The following is a 19671-nucleotide window of genomic DNA, read 5'->3' as shown; positions in this document are numbered from 1 at the left end:
CCCCCGCCATGCCCCTCTACCCCAGCGGGAAGGGGGGATTTTTGAGAATTCGGATGGGAAAAATGTGCATCCTGAGAGTGGAAAACCCAAGGCAAAACTCCCTCCCATCACTCTTCTGAAGAGGGGCGGCCAGCCTGCTCTTATCTCCCTCCTCTCTCTCAATGCACTGTGGCCGGATCATGGCCGGCGTGCAAGCCAGGGGCCTTCTTTCCTCTCCCCCCCAGCCATGCCCCTCTACCCCAGCAGGGAGGTTGGATTTTTGAGAAATTGGATGGGAAAAATGTGCATCCTGAGAGCGGAAAACCCAAGGCAAAACTCCCTCCCATCACTCTTCTGAAGAGGGGCGGCCAGCCTGCTCTGGGTCTCCCTCCTCTCTCTCGATGCACTGTGGCCGGATCATGGCCGGTGCGCAAGCCAGGGGCCTTCTTTCCTCTCCCCCCTGCCATGCCCCTCTACCCCAGCGGGGAGGGGGGATTTTTGAGAATTCGGATGGGAAAAATGTGCATCCTGAGAGCGGAAAACCCAAGGCAATACTCCCTCCCATCACTCTTCTGAAGAGGGGTGGCCAGCCTGCTCTTATCTCCCTCCTCTCTCTCGATGCACTGTGGCCGGATCATGGCTGGCGCGCAAGCCAGGGGCCTTCTCCCCCCCCCCCCGCCATTCCCACTTTCAGCTAAACACTTCTCTGGGCACATGGATGCAATTCCTGCCCCCCCCAATCCTGTCTATCATTAAAGGGCAATGGGTTCCACACCTATAGCAAATAGAGGGAGGCTTTGAGGAAAGCGCTGCCTTGCCCCTCCCCCGTAATTTGGAATCTGACTGTTCCAAAAGCAGAACAGAGCGAGGGTGGAAGAAAAATGGAGGAGATCAGAGGGACTGGTGCTTGTTTTTTGCGCTGGGGCTGGTGAACCGCACGAGGTAATCTGCTGGGCGGAGTTGGGGTGGAGCTCAGTTCAGGCATAAAGACTGAGCCTGTTGGAAGGGGAGGCCTCCTGCAAAAGGGACAGACCAAACCGTTGTCAAGTACAGCATGCTTTGTTCCCATGAAAAACCAAAACTACATCGAGATTGACAGGGATAAATCGCGGCCATGAAAAAAACATTTAAATCATGTTTTTTTTTAGTCCGCGGCAAAACAGAAGCAAAATCTACCGTGAAAAATGCCCCTGGGTGTTAAATAAATAACCAGATCAGCATGGCATTTTTCTGTTGAGCTTAAATGATCCAGAGCGAATGGCAAGGCCATGATGTAGAAGTCACAGCTCCAGTAGGTGGTGGTGGTGAATCCACTGCCTCCCCCATGGTGTCTGTGCCCCATTACAGAAACAGTGAAGGATGAGTAACAAGGGGTGCTGGCAGTTGGTTCCAGATCTCCAAAACTCATTTTGAAAACTGCACGGCCTCTGAGAGATGATGAGGCAGTGGTTCCCCCCTGTACAGTGAGAAATGATCAGAGTAGTAAGTGGGGACTGCAAGGGGAACTGGGAGACACTGGTCAAAAACGCATGGTTGCTTTATTCCCTGACTCAGCCAGGCTGGCTGAAACAGGGAATAAAGGAGGCTAAACGACCATGCGTTTTTACCCACTGTCTACAGCAGGGGTGTTCGAGTGTTTTTCACAGGCATCTTTGTTCCTGGGGTGCTTGGGAAAGGATTGTCACACAGCTTCTTTGAAGCACTATCTTCCACTTGCTAGTGAGCCTGCTCCTTGACTTAAGTGTATAGGATGGCTTGTTCTTATTGCCCCAGTTGAAGAAGTGGATTTTAGGGTCCTGCTGAATGCTTGTATGTGGAATCTTGAGACAAGATCTTGTTAAGTTGAGGCATGAAATGCTATCCATCTGCCTTTCATTTATTTTTGTTCTACCTAGATGCTCAATGTTTGTTTGTGCAACAGGCTTTCTTTATGCCAAATGTCCCGTCACCATAATCCCCATCACCCAAGTCCTACTTGTATGCTCCTAGACATGGAGGCAGTATGATGTAGCCCCATGATGTACATCTTTATATGTGAAGCTTCTGTTCCATTCAAGATCTTAAGTGTTGCTGGTGGTGTATTGTGATTGACAGGAATAAAATTCTCTGTTGTGGCTGAGAATGTGAGTTGGAAGTGTTCTGAGACTCTCAATTCCAATAAGAGTACTTAAAGTTTGAAAGGATGCCACTAAGGTTGGCACTGATCCCTGAATGAGCACAGGATTCTGACTAACTTCTGCCAATCCCCATCACATCCTCAACTTTATCAACTTTACCTAATTGTCACACAGGTTGTGTACTGCTGGTACAGTAAAAGCTTTGTTATCTGGCACTTGATTATCCAGAATGCTCAGTAAACAAGTATCACCCAGACAGCAAGCTCTTCCTTCTCAGCCACCTGTATTGGGGGGAGGGTGCACAAACGAGACTTTTGCATCTTCAACTGGCCAGCTTGATGCCTCCAGCCACTGCTGGGCTTCTGGTGTCATCCTTGGGTGCCTCTTTCTCCATCAGTCTGCCTTGAGTTCTCAAGAGGCAACTCTTCCAGAGGTCTCCCAGGCAACTGGCCTGCTTCTCAGTCTGCTTTGTAGGATACCTCTGTGGCTTGGAGAGAATGGGATGGAGCCCATCAGGCATGGGGGCTGTAACCATGCCTTTCCCAACTGACTGGGCTCCATCACTGCAGATTCCTCTGGGTAAGGGGAAGGACTGAGCGATAAGCTTGAGTATTCAGCACTTTTGATTAACCAACAACCTTATTCCCATGAATGCTGAATAACAAAGCTTTTGCTGTATGAGCATTCCAGTGATGGTAGATACTACCAGCATAAAGGTAGTGTTATGCCAGTTTAGATTCACCTATGATAGGCAGCCCAGCAGGACTGAATAGTAATCCTATCCCTGGTCAAGTATAGGATTGCTCTATTAGTCTCCGAGTATGGCTGAAAATTAGGAAAATATCCTGAGAATGTACATGTTGACAAAATCTGTGTGTCTGTTATCACTATATGGTTCAGTAAATAGAATTACCAAAATTGTTCTGCAGTATCTGCATTTTAGAAGCCACTCGTAAAATCAACAGTTGCTGTTCCCATTAAAATATTGATATCATTGCACAGCTTCCTCCGCCACAGTCCTAAAAAGAACTTTACATCTATTTCTTATTTAACCTGCAAGCTATCTGAGACACACTATTATTCAAGCGTTTAAATAATCCGCTTCTCTTGTTGAACTTTGTTCATATCTCTGAAAATTCACATATTTGGCCTTTTAAAAGTGAGAATGGAGGTATTTTCAAAATGTCAAGATTAGACTTACAGTTGTATTTTATTACTTATATTAAGGATGACATTCTGCTGTGGTTTTAGGAGCTATTAACTTAGATTTCTGCCTGCTTCTCTTGCTTTTTAGTATCCGTTTTTTTTAAAGTTTTCTGACATTTTTCATTGTTGTTTTAAAACTATACAAACTACTCCAAGAACATTTTTTTTCTAATGATAAAATATAATTTTAAGTAAATAAAGAGGAGCAAATTAATCTGGTTTCCATAAGCACACCGTTTTTACAGATAACAAAAATTACCATCACTTTACTATTTCTCTCAACACCTTTCTAGTGTAATTCATTATTAAGGATTTTGTGTTCTCACGCTGCTGAATTAACTGTGAAAGATGTTTATTTTTCCAACTGAAGTGTGCATATGTACTAAAAAAAACCCAGAAGAGTGACAGAGTATAATTGTATACAGTTATGAATGTGTTTTTTCCATGAACAGAAGGATAAGGGAGCTTGGGCTGTTGAAAAAAATAATAATTCGGTATAGTTTGGATTCGGCCGAATTCGGCCCGTCTGGATTCAGGATATGCCGAAGTCTGAACTCCCCCGCTTCGGGTCCGTTCAATTCGGCGCGAATTCAAAGTTCAGGAAAAAAATTCGGCCGAATAAAGCCATTAAAAACACAACCGCGCCTTTCCGCGGCTCCAGGGGGGGCAATTTTGGGGGTAGAGGTCCCAAACTTTCAGCGGAGCTTCAAAGTACCCTTCTTGCAAGACCCCCCAAGTTTTGTACAGATTGGGTCAGGGGGGGGGCTGAGATATGGGCCCCGAAAGGGGTCCCCCCACCCGTAATCTGCATCTCTGAGCAGAGCTTGCCGCCCACGCACAAAGCTCCCAGCCCCGACAAACAGCTGAGAGCAAGGGTGGGGCAGGTGCTAAGAAGTTTGCAAAGCAACAGAACTGCAAAGCAACACTGCAAAGCAACAGAACTGCAAAGCAACACCCACAACTGCAAAGCAACACGTTTGCAACCATGCAAAGCAACACCTGACACCTGGGAGTTTGCAAACCATGGAAAGGGACAGAGGCAGCTAGCTATGCATAATGAGCAGGAGGGGTGGAATTTCCCCTTTTACATCAGACCTGGGACCAGGCAAATGCATTCTTTAAGTAACCATTTGAAAACCAGTTTGAAAACCATTTGAAAACCAAGCATCAAAATAGACCTAACCGATCTTATGAATGAGGGAAAACCTGAGTACACACAACTGAAGCCCCCCCTCAAACCAGGGAGAGAGAGACTCGAGGGGGCACACACACCCCAGGCAGAACAGGCGAAAGCCCCCTTTGGCTTCCCCCCCCACCCACAGAAACTGCTCCCTCCCCACACACACACAGACTCTGCTTCCCCCCCCCCACACACACACAGGAGAAAAATTATAGATTAAAGCCCCCAAAGGGGTCTTACTGTGGCTGTCTTCTGTTCCATCAGGAGGGGCTGGGAGGACTGGGTAATCCAATATGATTCCATTTAAGCACGGAAGGTTTTGCCACTCTGGAGATGCATACAGTATCAGGTGATCCATTCATCCCAATAGGGAAAAGGGAAAAGCCCATATCTCGGGACCCCCTGACCCAATGTTTACAAAACGTGGGGGGTCTCTTACGAAGGCTCGTCTGAAGCTATGCTGAATGTTTGGGGGCTGCACCCCCAAAAATGCACCCCCTGCAGCCACGGAAAGAGAAAAGGGGGGAGCCCATATTTCTGCCCCCACTGAACCCATCTTTACAAAACTTGGGGGGTTTCTTAAGAAGGCTCGTCTGAAGCTATGCTGAAAGTTTGGGGGCTGCACCCCCAAAAAAGCGCCCCCTGCAGCCATGGAAATGGAAAAGGGGGAGGGAAAAGGGGTGGAGCCCATATCTCAGGACCCCGACCCAATGTTTATAAAACTTGGGGGGTCTCTTAAGAAGGCTCGTCTGAAGCTCTGCTGAAAGTTTGGGGTCTCTACCCCCCAAAATGCGCCCCCTGCAGCCACGGAAAGGAGCAGATGTGCACAAGCACCCCCCATGAGGATTTCTCTCACTCTCTCTCCCCGGCCGGCCGCGCAGCAGCTGATTCCTCCAGTACTCAATCCTGACTGATTGGCCAGAAGAAGACCCAGCTTGGCCACCAATTGGCCGGGGGAGGATAATGCTGCTTACTGACGGTTATGCTGCTTACTGACGCCCTGAATTTGCGGAATTTATTCGTGAACTCCCGAACTCACTGAATTCAGCTCCCCTGGTTTCCTGCCATTTTTGAGTTCAGTTCGTCCCAAACTAAAAACCGCCGAATCAGGGGAAATTCGGCTGTTTTTCAGTTTGGGCCGAACCGAATCGACAGCCCTAAAGGGAGCTGTGGTCAATGGGTATTTATTAAGGCCAGCAGTGTTTACCCTTTTTTTTGCATTGCAAAGCAAGGATTTCCCTGTTTGTATGAATATCTGAAGTATACATCTGAAGAAGTGAGCTGTGACTCATGAAAGCTCATACCCTGCCAGAAGTGTTAGTCTTTGAAGTGCTGCTGTACTCTTGCTCTTTTCTACTGTTTGTATGACTGTTTTTGTTTCACGGTTTGCCATTACAGTACAGAAGTGGAGAACCAAAGATGTGATCTTGTTTGGTTAGTCAGGCAACTGTTACTAGCCAAGGCAGTTAAGTGAGTATTAGGGCTGCCAGGCCTCCTACCAAGGTAGCCTTAGTTACCTGGCACCTCTCCATGTGGCAAGGGAAGAAATTTCTTTTTAAAAAGGTGACATTGTCTGCGCCATCACTTCTGGGGAAAACATGGAAGTGGCATAGGGTAGCCCTAGGAATTGCCGAAAAATTTATGGTAAACCATACTGATGTAGGATTGCTCTAGGAACTGCTGAAAACCAGAGCTACCCTACATCACTATGGGTTTACCTTAGAGTTTATGGTGATTCATAGAGTTACCCTACGTCACTTTCAGGTTTTCCCAAGAAGTGATGTAGCGGTGCAGATGCCATGCTCTCTCCATTTCTCCTCTTCCAACCCTCCTTATAGTTGCCTGGCATGACCTCTGGGATATGTGGCCAACAAGTGTCTTTAGAGATTGAAGGCAGTTAGTGTTGGAATACTGAAGTTTCCTGAGAGGCAGAGGATGGATGCCAGCTCTTCAGCTCTTTGTCCCTTTTCTCTCTACTATTACTGTTCTTGCCCTTTCCTTCTGCCACACCAGCTAGCTCCCACTGTGATCAACTGAGGTAAAGATGGGATATGTCACCCAGCCCTGGAGTTCCAGTAAGTTTTCAGCTATAAGGACTCTGAAGTAGGGCTGTTAATTCGGTTCGGTCCGAACTGAAAATCAACCGAATTTCCCCTGATTCGGTGATTTTCAGTTCGGACGGATCCGAACTCAAATCTGGCGGGCAACCGGAGGGGCTGAATTCAGCGATTTCGGGAGTTCGCGAATAAATTCGGCCAATTCGGCCCCCCCTTCAGGGGAGCCCGCTGAAAGGCGCGGGCTGCCCTTTAAACTGATCTGCGCCTCCCAGCTGGGAGGCTCAGATCAGTTTAAAGGGCAGCCCGCCTCCCTTCAGCGAGCTCCCCTGAAGGGAGGCGGGCTGTCATTGAAACTCATCTGTGCCTCCCGGGCGGGAGGCGCAGATGAGTTTCAATGACAGCCCGCCCCCCTTCAGGGTAGCCCGCTGAAGGGAGGCGGGCTGTCATTGAAACTCATCTGCGCCTCCCGCCCGGGAGGCACAGATGAGTTTAAATGACAGCCCCCCCCTTCAGGGTAGCCCGCTGAAGGGAGGCGGGCTGTCATTGAAACTCATCTGCGCCTCCCGCCCGGGAGGCGCAGATGAGTTTCAATGACAGCCCCCCCTTCAGGGTAGCCCGCAGAAGGGAGGCGGGCTGTCATTGAAACTCATCTGCGCCTCCCGCCCGGGAGGCGCAGATGAGTTTCAATGACAGCCCGCCCCCCTTCAGGGTAGCCCGCTGAAGGGAGGCGGGCTGTCATTGAAACTCATCTGTGCCTCCCGGCCGGGAGGCGCAGATGAGTTTCAATGACAGCCGCGCTTCTCCAGCGGAGCCCGCTGGAGAGGCGCGGCTGTCCTTGAAACTCATCTGCGCCTCCCAGCTGGGAGGCTCAGATGAGTTTAAAGGGCAGCCCGCCCCCCTTCAGCGGAGCCCGCTGAAGGGGGGCGGGCTGCCCTTTAAACTGATCTGCGCCTCCCAGCTGGGAGGCTCAGATCAGTTTAAAGGGCCCCCGCGCGCTTTCAGGGAATCCCTGAAGGCGCGCTTCGGCCGAATTTTCCCCCGAACTCCGGATCCCCCCGAATTACCTGGGATCCGAAGCGGGGGAGTTCGGACTTCGGCACGTACCGACCCCACAAGGGTCAAATTCGGCCGAATCCGAACTGTACCGAATTTTTTTTTTGACAGCCCTACTCTGAAGTCACATCCAGACCAAAGCTCTCTACTGCCAGAGCTCATTCAGTTTAGCTAGGAATCTGGTTGGGTCACAGACGATACCACATAAATCCTAATTCAGGCCTCTACAATATGTATCCACCAAATCAGGAGGCTTACAAAACTTATTGGGAACCAATATATGTAACTACTGACCTGATTTTCACTTGATAGGTTGTGCAGGGCTCTGCTAAAAAGTTCTACCAAGATCAATGGCATTTACTTTCATGGAAGAATATTAAGATGGGGGTGTAAGTACTAGTCTTACTAACATAGTTTGAGTTTTCCTTTAGTTTTATATTAACCCATGCCCAACTGTTCAATGGTTTGTATTAAACTATCTGAAAATATTGTCGAAGGCTTTCACTGTCAGAGTTCATTGGTTCTTGTAGGTAGGTTAACCGGGCTGTGTAATGGTGGTCTTGGTATTTTCTTTCCTGATGTTTCGCCCACAGCCGTGGCAGGCATCTTCGGAGGAGTAACACTGAAGGACAGCGTCTCTCATTATCTGAAAATAATTTTGTTCCATCCAAATACTTGAGCACATTGAAGTATCTGGAATAGATCCAGAATTCTTAGCCATGCTATATCTTTGGGATGTAGTGAGATTAGGGTTGCCAACTCCAGGTGGGGCCTGGAGATCTCCTGGAATTACAGCTGATTTCTAGACTACCAAGATCAGTTCCTCTGGAGAAAATAACAACTCTGGGGATGGACTCTATGGCATTTCTTCCATGCTGAGCTCCCTTTCCTCCACATACTCCACCTTCCCCAGGCTCCAGCCCCAAATCTCCAGGAATTCCCAAGCCAGAGTTGGCAACCCTAAGTGAGAGGTTTCCCCTCCCTCAGGATGCTAAGGTGAAATTTTCCATGGGAAAGGTCAGAATGCTATATCTCAGCCCTTTGAACAACTGACAATCAACATTCCAACTCTCTCATCCTTCCAGTAAAGGATATTTGTCTGCTGTGTCCCAGGGTCTTACATATAAAATGTCCTGTCCCCCAGGGTGGGGGGAGGGGGGAATCAGAACCATGCACTTCAGCTTGGAGGAAGTGTTGAGAGGCATTGGGCTTTTCTTCATTCTCATTTTCCTTACTTGTTACGTTCCTGTTTTTCCAAGGGTTTTCCTCCCCCCATTCCACACATGTTTCTCCCTCTCTAGTGGTCAATTCAATATCATACCAGTTTAAATTTGCAGGAAGATATGCCATACATAAACCAGTGTAATATCACATTGACCACTAGAGGGAGCAAAACACATGTGAAACCGACACAGAAACAAGAATTTAGGAGAGAGGAAAATGAGGATGCGGAAAAGCCCATTGTTCTGCCTCTCCATTCAAACTAGGGTTGCCAGGTCCTCTTCACCACCAGTGGGAGGTTTTTCGGGTGGAGCCTGAGGAGGACGGGGTTTGGGGAGGGAAGGGACTTCAATGCCATAGAGTGCAATTGCCAAAGCGGCCATTTTCTCCAGGTGAACTGATTTATATCGGCTGGAGATCAGTTGTAGTAGCAGGAGATCTCCAGCTAGTACCTGGAGGTTGGCAACCCTATTTCAAACTGAGATAAATGACATGACGAGGTGTTTGAGTTGTATACCCCTGCTTTAAAGAGCCTTGTGCGGAACACAAAGGAAGGAATGTACTTATACTGGGTCTTGATAAAAATGAAGGAAATTGGATGAAAAAAAGGTTGTCACCACCCAGACAGGTTCCCTTTTCAAAGCTTACTCCTTTCACAATTGTGTCTGGGGACAAAATCAGGAGAACAGAACCAGGCCATCCATGAACAGAACCATTGCTACCATCAAATTATTCATTGGATTAATTCCCAGTGTTAACTGACAACTGTAACGTGCTACACATATAAGCACTTGATTTACAGCGTAGTTCTTTTTCCAGGAAGTTTGAATTTCCCACTACTGGGATTTGGATTACGGAAGGATTATGGAAGAAACGCTTTCAGAAGAATGAAAAAAAATCATGGAGATTATTTGCTACAAGTGATTAGGAATTGTGTGCTAATACAAAGGTACAGCAACTGTTGTCCTTTAAAAATATTTATAAAAGTAGGAAGACATGTACTATCCAACCAGAGTTATGTGTCACTATCAAATGAGGTTTTCCCTCACCCAGTAAATACCAATGTTGTTTTGCTTTCGTAATTGAGCTTCAAAATATGTGCTATGCTTGCATATATTCCATGAACTCCTACACATATTATACCGAAGGACAGGGAATATATTCCAATATACATGGGATATTCAAAGTATACACATTCCCCATGAACAATCCTATAAAATTATGTTTTAATTAACTTCTGAGTGGCAGTTTTTATTCCTGAATTAATCCTACTCTGAGATGAAAAACCCAAGAAAACTGCTATGTATGTTTGATGTTTTATTTGAAAGCTTAAAAGAGAAATGTAACAATTTTGCTGATGCTTTTATATTTGAAGAAATACTCACTAAAATTATGATCAAAGTAATTAATATTACTTAACAACAAATCATTTTAAGGCAAAAATAAGTATTCTGTTTAATCCATGCAATCAATTACATTTTACAAATCTCAGTCTTTTAGAGGCTGGACTTCACTTAAGGATCCTTTTCTCCTAAAGGTCAACAGAAAGTCACCCCCCCCAAAAAAAAAAGAGAGAGTGAGAGCCACTTATGAGGGTGTAATGTGATGTACACTAGATGATTTAGATGATACTCTGGCTTGAGTCCAACTCATGGCGGTGGATTTTCCCCACCTTTTGCTTCCCTCAGTAGCCCAATGTAACTCCCCAAAAGTAGATGTTGGGGTTAGAGAACCCTCACAGGCAAAATGCCGTGTGGCATTGGAGCAGGGTTGCTAGCTCCAGGTTGGGAAATACCTGGAGATTTCAGGGGTGGAGCCTGAGCAGGGTGGGGTTTGAGGAGGGGAGGGACTTCAATGGGATACAATGCCATAGAATCCACCTGTCAAAGCAGCCATTTTCTCCAAGTGAACTGATCAATTGTAATAGCGGGAGATCTCCAGCCACCACCTGGAGGTTGGCAACCCTACATGGGAGGGGTTACATTGAGGAAGGGACATTGGTTAAGAAATCATCCCCTTCCATAGGCATGTAATCTAATTTTCCCTGTAATGCATGACACTTTATCCATGAGAGTTCCCTTACTTGCAGTGTTGGCTTTTGGGGATTCGTGGGGGAAGGGGAAGGCAGGGAAGGTCGGCCTTCTCAAGTGCCTCGTGCTTGCAGTTTGTAGGAACCAGGCCCATGAGGGGAATTTCTGTCCGGTGATCAGAAGATGCTGTTCTTATCATTTTCAAGAAGCAACAAGCTACATGAGGCACACTCAGTGACTTGCCCAAAATAAATTTTGACTTTTTCTGTTGAATACCCCCAGGCCATTTCACAAAATTATTTTGAAAAATCGAGTTTGAAAAATGTTTGCCATATAACACAGGGAACTGAGGCTTGACAAAGGGAAATCTGAAATGTTCTTAGGATCATAAAACTAGCCATTCTCTTTGTTGTCCTGGAGGACCCCTATAAGCCACCCCATTAAATCCCAGAGACAGAAGAACGATAAGGTAATTTGAACCATGAGCACATACAATGTACATAATTTCTTTCCACACTAATCAGCACAATCAATATTACATCCAAAAGTCACCTATTACCATATTCTCTAATGGTGAATGATTAGGAAGGAAACGCGACTCTGTCATTACCAACTCAATAGATGCCGTTATCAACATGCTTTCAAACTGGACACAAAAATATGCTTAAGTTAAATGAAAATCGATGGCTGTTAAGCACGGTAGGTAGCTCTGAATAATCTGGATTGACACCATCTCTGTGACTTACAAAACGGTGCATTGCAGCAATAGTATTACGGAATCACAATATATTCTGCACTGACTGGCTGAAGTTCTGTGTAGACAGCCACACACAACCTATAGAGCTCAAGTGAATCACTCAAGCAAGCACACATTCATCATGTTTCTGGCACGCCTACTGACAGGACATCTTTTCATTTCAGTTGCAAAAATTAAAAATTATCTTCAAAAAAACTTTACATGCTATTTTCTTAAGCACTACAGGTTTTAATCCGGCTCTGCCTTCGTTATCATGAGCTGTTTTGAAATCCAAACACTTTTTCCAGGCCACTGAACCATTTTAAATCCAATGCAATCTGTAGGACTTGGAGTGGAACAATTCAGAAGTGTGGTGCTGCCCCTGTGCCTAGTCCAACCCCTTTCCCTCTGCCATGGTCTCAGGAGTGGCCATCTGCCCTCTGAATGGGGGTTAAAATCTGTTTTATCAGATTAATTAATAATTTTAAATTAATAAGTTCTTAAAATATTAATTGTGGGCCTCTTCAGTTGGGGGTCCTGACTCCCCTGGCTATAGGGTCCAGCTGAGCTGCTCTGACCCCCTAGCTGTCTTTCTCCCAGCCATCTGGCATCCCTTCCCTTTATACCTTTCCTCCCTCTTCTGTTGCAGTAAACCTGGCCCCACCATCACAGCTGGGGGCCTTACCCCCCATCAGCCCTCTTTCCCTCTCTTGCTCTCCCTGCCTTCCCTTTGTTTGTGATCCCTCCCCTTGATGTTGTTCTTCCGGGCGAGGAGACCTGCCCGCCATGCCCTCCTGCTCCGCCGCTCAAGTCACACCTCTGGCCAGTCCCACAAAATCACACAAGGTTGGAAGAGACCACAAGGGCCATCCAGTCCAACCCCCAGCCATGCAGGATCCCACAATCAAAGTGCTCCTGACAGATGGCCATCCCATGGGGTCTGCCACTCCTGTGATTCAGGCCCTGATCGCTGGCCCCGAGGTGCCCTTGTGCTGCAGGCCAGCTGGCTCCTGCTCGGCTGAGACCACCTCAGGCGCATTGTGTGGCTGTGTTCCGCTTTGCCTCAGTGGCTCAGCGCCCACCCACCCCCATTGGAAACATCCCGGCCAGCGCCCTCCTCCCTGACCCAGCAGCTTGGTAAGTGCAGCGATTCATCAGGAGGCCAGGAGGGTTAGAGGCTGCAATCAATATTATAAATTACAGGAAGTCACAATGGCTTGATGCAGCCTTGCCTGGTCAGCTGACATAGGACCTGTTCTTTTTCTCTCTCCCAGACTCCTAGTGAAACATATGGAAAAGCTTCATTTTTACTATGCATGCTATGGCGTTGAAGACTTCTTCGCTTCTTAGACCAAACACAAACCGGTGAACTGTTCTATTGAGAACTGCTTACCTGATTAAAATGTTGCAGTTTATCAATTAAGATGCGCACGTGGGGGTCCAGTGCTCTGACTTTCAGTTCTGGGTTATTAATTTGTGCCTTTAATCCATTGGTGACCACTCTGCTAGTATAACTGTAATAAAAAGTGAAATAAAAGATTGCAATTAGAGGGAAAGATTGTAAAAAGATTTGGAAAGATTGTAAAAACCAACTAAGAGAACAAACACGATCAGTTTTTAAAGTGAGGTAGGGGTGTTCTGTATGTGTGGATTCTTTTGCTGCCAGGGCACGGTATCATGTTGGGAAGCTTGAAAAAAAACTATGTAAACACCCAGATTTAAGCATCAGCCCACCCAAAAATGCCAGCATGGCAAGAGTATAAATCCTGGAGAAACCACAGTTGCCAGTACAATGTTTAGCAAAATGTTGCAAGGGTCAGCCTAGTGCAGTGCTATCACCTTGGCAACAGTGACCCACTGGTACAATGTGGGAGACCAGGATGTCTCACTAGGGTTTCTCATGACATTTGCACAGCTTATGTGGACATATTTAAAGCTTCCTGGCCCGATGGCAAAAGAGGAACGATATGGGAGGCAATGCCACAGAAGCTCATCCCTGAGAGAGAAGAGGAGAGGGTGTGGCTGTAACCCCATCTCCTCCCAATACTGACATCAAGAGAAACATAAATCCTGTTGAAAATCTGCTTGAGTCCTGGGAGACAAAAAGGTGGGAGAGTACTGTGACCCTTTGAAGTAGAAGTTGCACTTGCTAACAGGGGAAGGAGGTGGAAAGTGCTGCTGTGTACAACAAAAGAGGCACACACAAAGGATGGAAGCCTAGACCTTGAGTAGTGGGTTGGACTTGATTTTTTTTAGAACTGCTAAACTGCCAGAAGAACCCTGATCCAATGCTGTGTTTTCCCAATCAGTTCAACTGTCACTACTGGGAGAGAAAGTCGTCTCCTCCTTGGTTCCAACACTTTTTCTTCATACTTGGGAAAATGGAAGCTCTCTCCTCCTTCTTTCCTTCAGTGCTGGCAAAACGGTGTGCACATTTGTGCATTTATACACAATGGAATATTGGAAGAAGGGATGCCAGCCTCCAGGTGGGACCTGGGGATTCCCCAGAATTACAGCTCATCTCCAGAGTACAGAGATCAGTTCCCCTGGAGAAAATGGATGCTTTTGGAGGGTGGACTCTATGGCATTGAACACCACTGAGGTCCCTGTCCTCCCCAGGCTCCATCCCCCAAATCTCCAGGAATTTCCCAACCCAGATCTGGCCACCATCCCCCACATCCCCCGCCAGTGGCTAGGGGGGATCTGGCAACGCTACAGCCACATATGTGTGGAGTGGCAAGATAACTATGTTAAGAGGGGGAAGGCTAAATAACCTCAATCGGGATCCTCAGTAATACTCCAGACTGCCTTGCATTTTGCCAGGCTGCCTGCAGGGGTGACCAGGCAACCGTAGTTGGAAGCCATGTGCTACAGCAAACTTGTTGAAGCTAAGCAGGTCTGGTTCTGGCCGAGAGATAACTGAGGAGCATTGTGCAGACCACCTTGATCTTCACAAGGGAAGAAAGTCAGGATAGAGATGTAACAGACACACACACACGTGTGTGTGAATGTTGAGGGCATTTACCCATGCATTTCTTGTTGCAGCCTACTGCCCAATTTAAAACTCATAAAGGCAATTCATATAAAGTTGCACTAGCAGAACTGTAACATATTTCAGTGGACGTTTTAAAAAGTAAATAACTATTGCCCAAAGAAAGGACTGTCTGAATATACACTCCACAAGGGCAAACCACTTCCCTTTGTAAACCTGGCTTCAAATCAATCTGCCAGCAAGAGAACTAGGCACTGCAGTGTGATCTAGTTCAAGGGCATGCTTGAAATTCTGGTGATATTGTCAGTATTTAAGGGGGGAAATTGACATGATTTTGACCTGAGCTTCTCTAAAAAGGTTCAGGATGTTTGTTGCAAGGATGAAAGTGGAGAGGATGAAAGAGTGCCAAATAATTAAAAAAATGGATGAAAGGCTTGTTTTACTATTAAGTTCAAGCAGCATCGAAATAAATAGTTAGAAGCAATCTAGAGCTTGTTTAGACATGCATAGTCCCATTGAGCACAATAGGACTACAGCACGGTCAGTCATCTCTGTAGTACAGTTAACATGTTTACATTATTCAAATAACCAGTAACACTTTGTCTCAGCAAGTCTCTTCTTAATGCATAGCATTAGGAAGAATTTTCTAACAGAACGGTTCCTCAGTGGAACAGGCTTCCTTGGGAGGTGGTAAGAGCTCCTTCCTTGGAGGTTTTTAAGCAGAGGCTAGATGGTCATCTGTCAGCAATGCTGATTCTATGACCTTAGGCAGATCATGAGAGGGAGGGCATCTTGGCCATCTTCTGGGCATGGAGTAGGGGTCACTGGGGGTGTGGGGGGAAGTAGTTATAAATTTCCTGCATTGTGCAGGGGGTTGGACTAGATGACCCTGGTGATCCCTTCCAACTCTATGATCCTATGATCAGTTGCTTTGACTATAATGTTTCTATGATATGGGCTCATTGGATAAGTTTGATTCATTATTTACTTTGTATATATACTGCCTTTCTCCCCAGTGGGGACCAAAGCAGTTTACCTCATCCTTGTCAGTTTGGGTGTTGTGATATTGGTCACTACACAGGGCTGATGACCTTCAAAGTCTTTTGCTCATTATGGCAGGACAGCTAAGATAGTTGCTTCTGCGACAGGATAGGGCAAAAGTAGAAATAAACTAAAAAATAAGGAGCCAATTAGTAAGCCGTATATTTCAGCTTGTTTGGGGAAAGAATGGTTGAAAAGCTGAGACACACCCAGTCAATATTGCCTGTAAATACAGGGTACTGAAATCATAGCAGCCAACATCATAAATGCGTCAGGCAACAAAGCACAACAAAACGGCCTAGCGCACTGGCTCTCTTTTCAATCGCAGTGAGTAAATTGGCTTTAATCCAGGGAGAGCTGCGAATCATAATATTTTGGTGGGTATTCATCATCATCATCCCTCATCCCCTTCTGGCACACAAAGAAAAGCAGGCCTCTGTGAAGATGAAATGAGCGAAAGACTCTAAGCTGTTCTTTGGGATTGTCTTGGGAGCATGGCTTTGCAAATAAGAGGGGGGGAATAGAGGAGTTTGGCTAGACAACAATGGAGCCCACTTTCATCCACCATGCCACCTTGATATCTGACTGTCAAGGCTCTCCACACACTTGGCCCAAGCACTGATTGCAAGGCAGGAGCCCTCACACCTTACACTAACCAACTTGTTCTCAGGTGACACCAGCAACCAGGCTACTACTACCAGCAGAAAACCTATGAAGAGGGTCTTGCACACCATACTGAATATGGGGTGCAAGCTAGGGTTGACAGGCTGCACCTGGCACCCGGCAGGAGTCTTGGGGGTGAAGACATGGGTGCCATGATGTTCTGTGTGCTGCTATGTCACTGGGAAAACCAGTGTAAGGTAGTTCTAGGAATCTCCAGAAACTCTATGGTAACTATAGAGTTTTCAGAAATTCCTAGAGCTACTCCATGTCACTTCTGGGTTTTCCCCTGATTTGATGCAGTACCACAGATTACATTGGTGTTTTTTTTTAAATCTTGCCCCATTGCTCTGAGTGGTGGTGGGCAAACTGGGCTTCCACGGGGAGAACTACCGTAGCTGGAGGCCTGGCAGCCCTAGGTGCATCATGAAATTAAGCCTCCGGCCATTACTGAACATGTACAGAAAACTGTTGCAGCTGGGCACTTTGGTAGAACAGGGCAGGAGGGATGGCTATAATGACCTTTACAATGAAGTCCTTGTATGTGCGGTGGCCTTTTCAAGCACAATTACATCCTTACAAGTCCATTGAAGTCAACAAGCTTAGAAGGGTATAACTCAGCTTGAGACTGCACTGTTAGTGAGTTAGTCTACGTGCTCAAGATGGGCAACACTGAATTCCTTGTCGAAGGCTTTCACGGTCAGAGTTCATTGGTTCTTGTAGGTTATCCGGGCTGTGTAACCGTGGTCTTGGAATTTTCTTTCCTGACGTTTCGCCAGCAACTGTGGCAGGCATCTTCAGAGGAGTAACACTGAAGGACAGTGTCTCTCAGTGTCAAGGGTGTAGGAAGAGTAATATATAGTCAGAAAGGGGTTGGGTTTGAGCTGAGTATTGTCCTGCAAAAGTAATGTGCTAATCATTGTCCTGTAATCATTGTGCTAATCATTGTCTTGATACTTACAGGACAATGATTAGCACATTACTTTTGCAGGACAATACTCAGCTCAAACCCAACCCCTTTCTGATTATATATTACTCTTCCTACACCCTTGACACTGAGAGACACTGTCCTTCAGTGTTACTCCTCTGAAGATGCCTGCCACAGTTGCTGGCGAAACGTCAGGAAAGAAAATTCCAAGACCACGGTTACACAGCCCGGATAACCTACAAGAACCACTGAATTCCTTGTTTGAAACACCAAAACAAATTCTGTTTCTGTAGTGTTATCTGCAAAAGTCCGACATATTCTATAAAGCTCTCCAAGTGAGTTTTGCTTGAACAACTACTGGCTAAAGGCTATTTCCTTAAAAGTGGTACAAGGTATACCAGTGTCCTTTGTCACCTCTTCTGATTGCTCTCATCATTTAATGCTTAGAACATCTATCAAATAATCAGGGCATCATAGTAATAAAACATACCTTTCTTTTTAAAGCAAAATGTAACCAAATATGCAACAGTACCTTTAAGCACCTCACTGGAGAGGATTTACTAATTTTCCAACCCAATGAACCTGTGAGGAATTTTCACTATCTGATGGTAGAAATCTCACTCAAATTTAATTATGCATCTAGATCAGCAGCACCTTTTGCATAGCACATGTTGAAGGTCTTCATATAAATTATGTGTGGTTGGCTGACCCAACATAAAAAATTGTCCCTTCTTTCTTTCTTTTGTGCATGTCTTTTGTAATGCTTCTCCCGTTATAAAAGAATCAAGAAGTAAGAATGCTCAACAATGTTAATGTTATAAAAAAGAAGAGAGAAATTGGCTGATCAGCTAAAAATACTGACAATATTAGCCAAACCAAGAGAGAATGTTTTTGCCAGGCATCTGTTTTGAGGAAGACTGTTTACTGAGGAGAACCGGTCTCCCAAAAAAAAGCCAGAACATTCACACAGCCCATCAAAACATTTTCCTCTCTCACTGGATAAAATATTCTATCATTGGCAACTACCAATCTAATGATTTCAGTAGTCAAAGTTGGTAAGGAGCAGAATTTAACAATGTATAGTATACATTCTAAGCAGAATTACTGCAGGGATGAAAAGACTACAGAGGAAACAAGACTTCGCCTCCTCCCCCCATACACACCTTAAAACTGACTGCTATTCTTCCTGGTGCCTGCTGGTGCCTGACTAGGTATATCTCCTAGTGTGTTCCCACCAGCCATGGCATCAGGAAGTAGTGATGGGAAAGTCCTTGCCAGTTTGCACTGTAATTAGCTCAAGTTTTCTAAGCTTTAGTGGGAAAAACTAAAAGTTGTTGCAAGCAGACCCAAAACTTTAAGACAGCTTGGATTCAGCCTTGCTACTCAGAGTAATTGATTTCTGAAATCTTGCTAATTCTGAATTTCAATGTCATTGCTATGTAAAATCCATTAGCAGTGTTCTCCAGACCTATCATTTTCTCTGTATGACTTTCAATTGCATGGATGATCAGTGGCAGTGGCTGTTCTCATGCATCCCACCTGTATGGCCCCCACCTGCCCATGCATCCTCCTACCACCCATGATTAAATCATCCACATGCCCTTTCCTTGATGGCACTGGGCAGTGTGTGTGGATGAGTATGCCATCAACGTGACCTCTAGGTGCACCAGCCATACCTTCCCTGCTGATAATAGGCAGAATGGGCAGCCAGGAACGCGGATGGCAGAGCACTGACAAGCCAATGGCCAGAGGAATGGCCCGTAGGTGGGAGGCAGGGGAGGCACATGGATGGGGGGGCTGGTGGCAGTGGGCCCTGCCAGAACCCCTGGTCCCAGAAGCTGCCCCATCTTAGGGTATACTGACACCGTCCCTGGTTACATTAAACCTGGAAAGATGGTTCAGTTATTTTCCTTTAAGCAAAATGTGCCTCAGCTGGAAACAGCAGGCAACACTGAGCAATTTGAAATGTCATTATATTCTCCTTTATAAACGTTTTCAAAATACACAACGTAGATATAGAACTCAATCAGCCTTCATGTGTGGATGTGGTAAGGAGTGCACCCCCCAATCTATAGGAGACACATACTAAACATAAATACTAGTCATGCTGTGTGAAAATCAGTTCTGCTGCTTGTAATTCTGGTTTTTCTTTTCAGTGCACTTTCCACATATGCTTGCAATATTGATATTTTTGCAATTTAAATTTTAAAATGAGTTGTATTTCTGAGTTTATGGGTGAGTTTTGCATCTGCACAGTTTGTGACATCTGGCATTCATAATCATGCCAGGAAAGTGGAAGATAGTGGCTGTTAATGCATGCTCAGAATTTACTGGATTGCTAGTGAAGTCACATATGCCCCAGGGGCAGGGCATGCATCATTTCAAATGATATTTTGGAGGTAAGTGCTGCGTTCATGTCTCTGCAGTCAGCAGCATTCATCACCAGACTAGGCAACTAGCTTGTAGCCACT

At 45.9% G+C, this 19671-nt stretch overlaps 1 protein-coding gene across 2 annotated transcripts in view; it reads right to left on the bottom strand.

Moving 5' to 3' along the window:
- LOC130478010 (glypican-5-like) overlaps window positions 1-19671 on the bottom strand; it is a 525642-nt gene that overhangs the window by 198366 nt on the left and 307605 nt on the right. For both annotated transcript variants that reach the window (XM_056850119.1, XM_056850120.1), the window contains one exon: window positions 12973-13093. In XM_056850119.1, coding sequence (XP_056706097.1) covers window positions 12973-13093 — 121 coding nt within the window. The remainder of the gene's footprint in view (window positions 1-12972; window positions 13094-19671) is intronic.

This window comes from Euleptes europaea, chromosome 5, assembly GCF_029931775.1.
Source record: "Euleptes europaea isolate rEulEur1 chromosome 5, rEulEur1.hap1, whole genome shotgun sequence".
Lineage (NCBI taxonomy): Eukaryota > Metazoa > Chordata > Lepidosauria > Squamata > Sphaerodactylidae > Euleptes > Euleptes europaea.
This window is presented reverse-complemented; position numbering and strand designations above follow the sequence as displayed.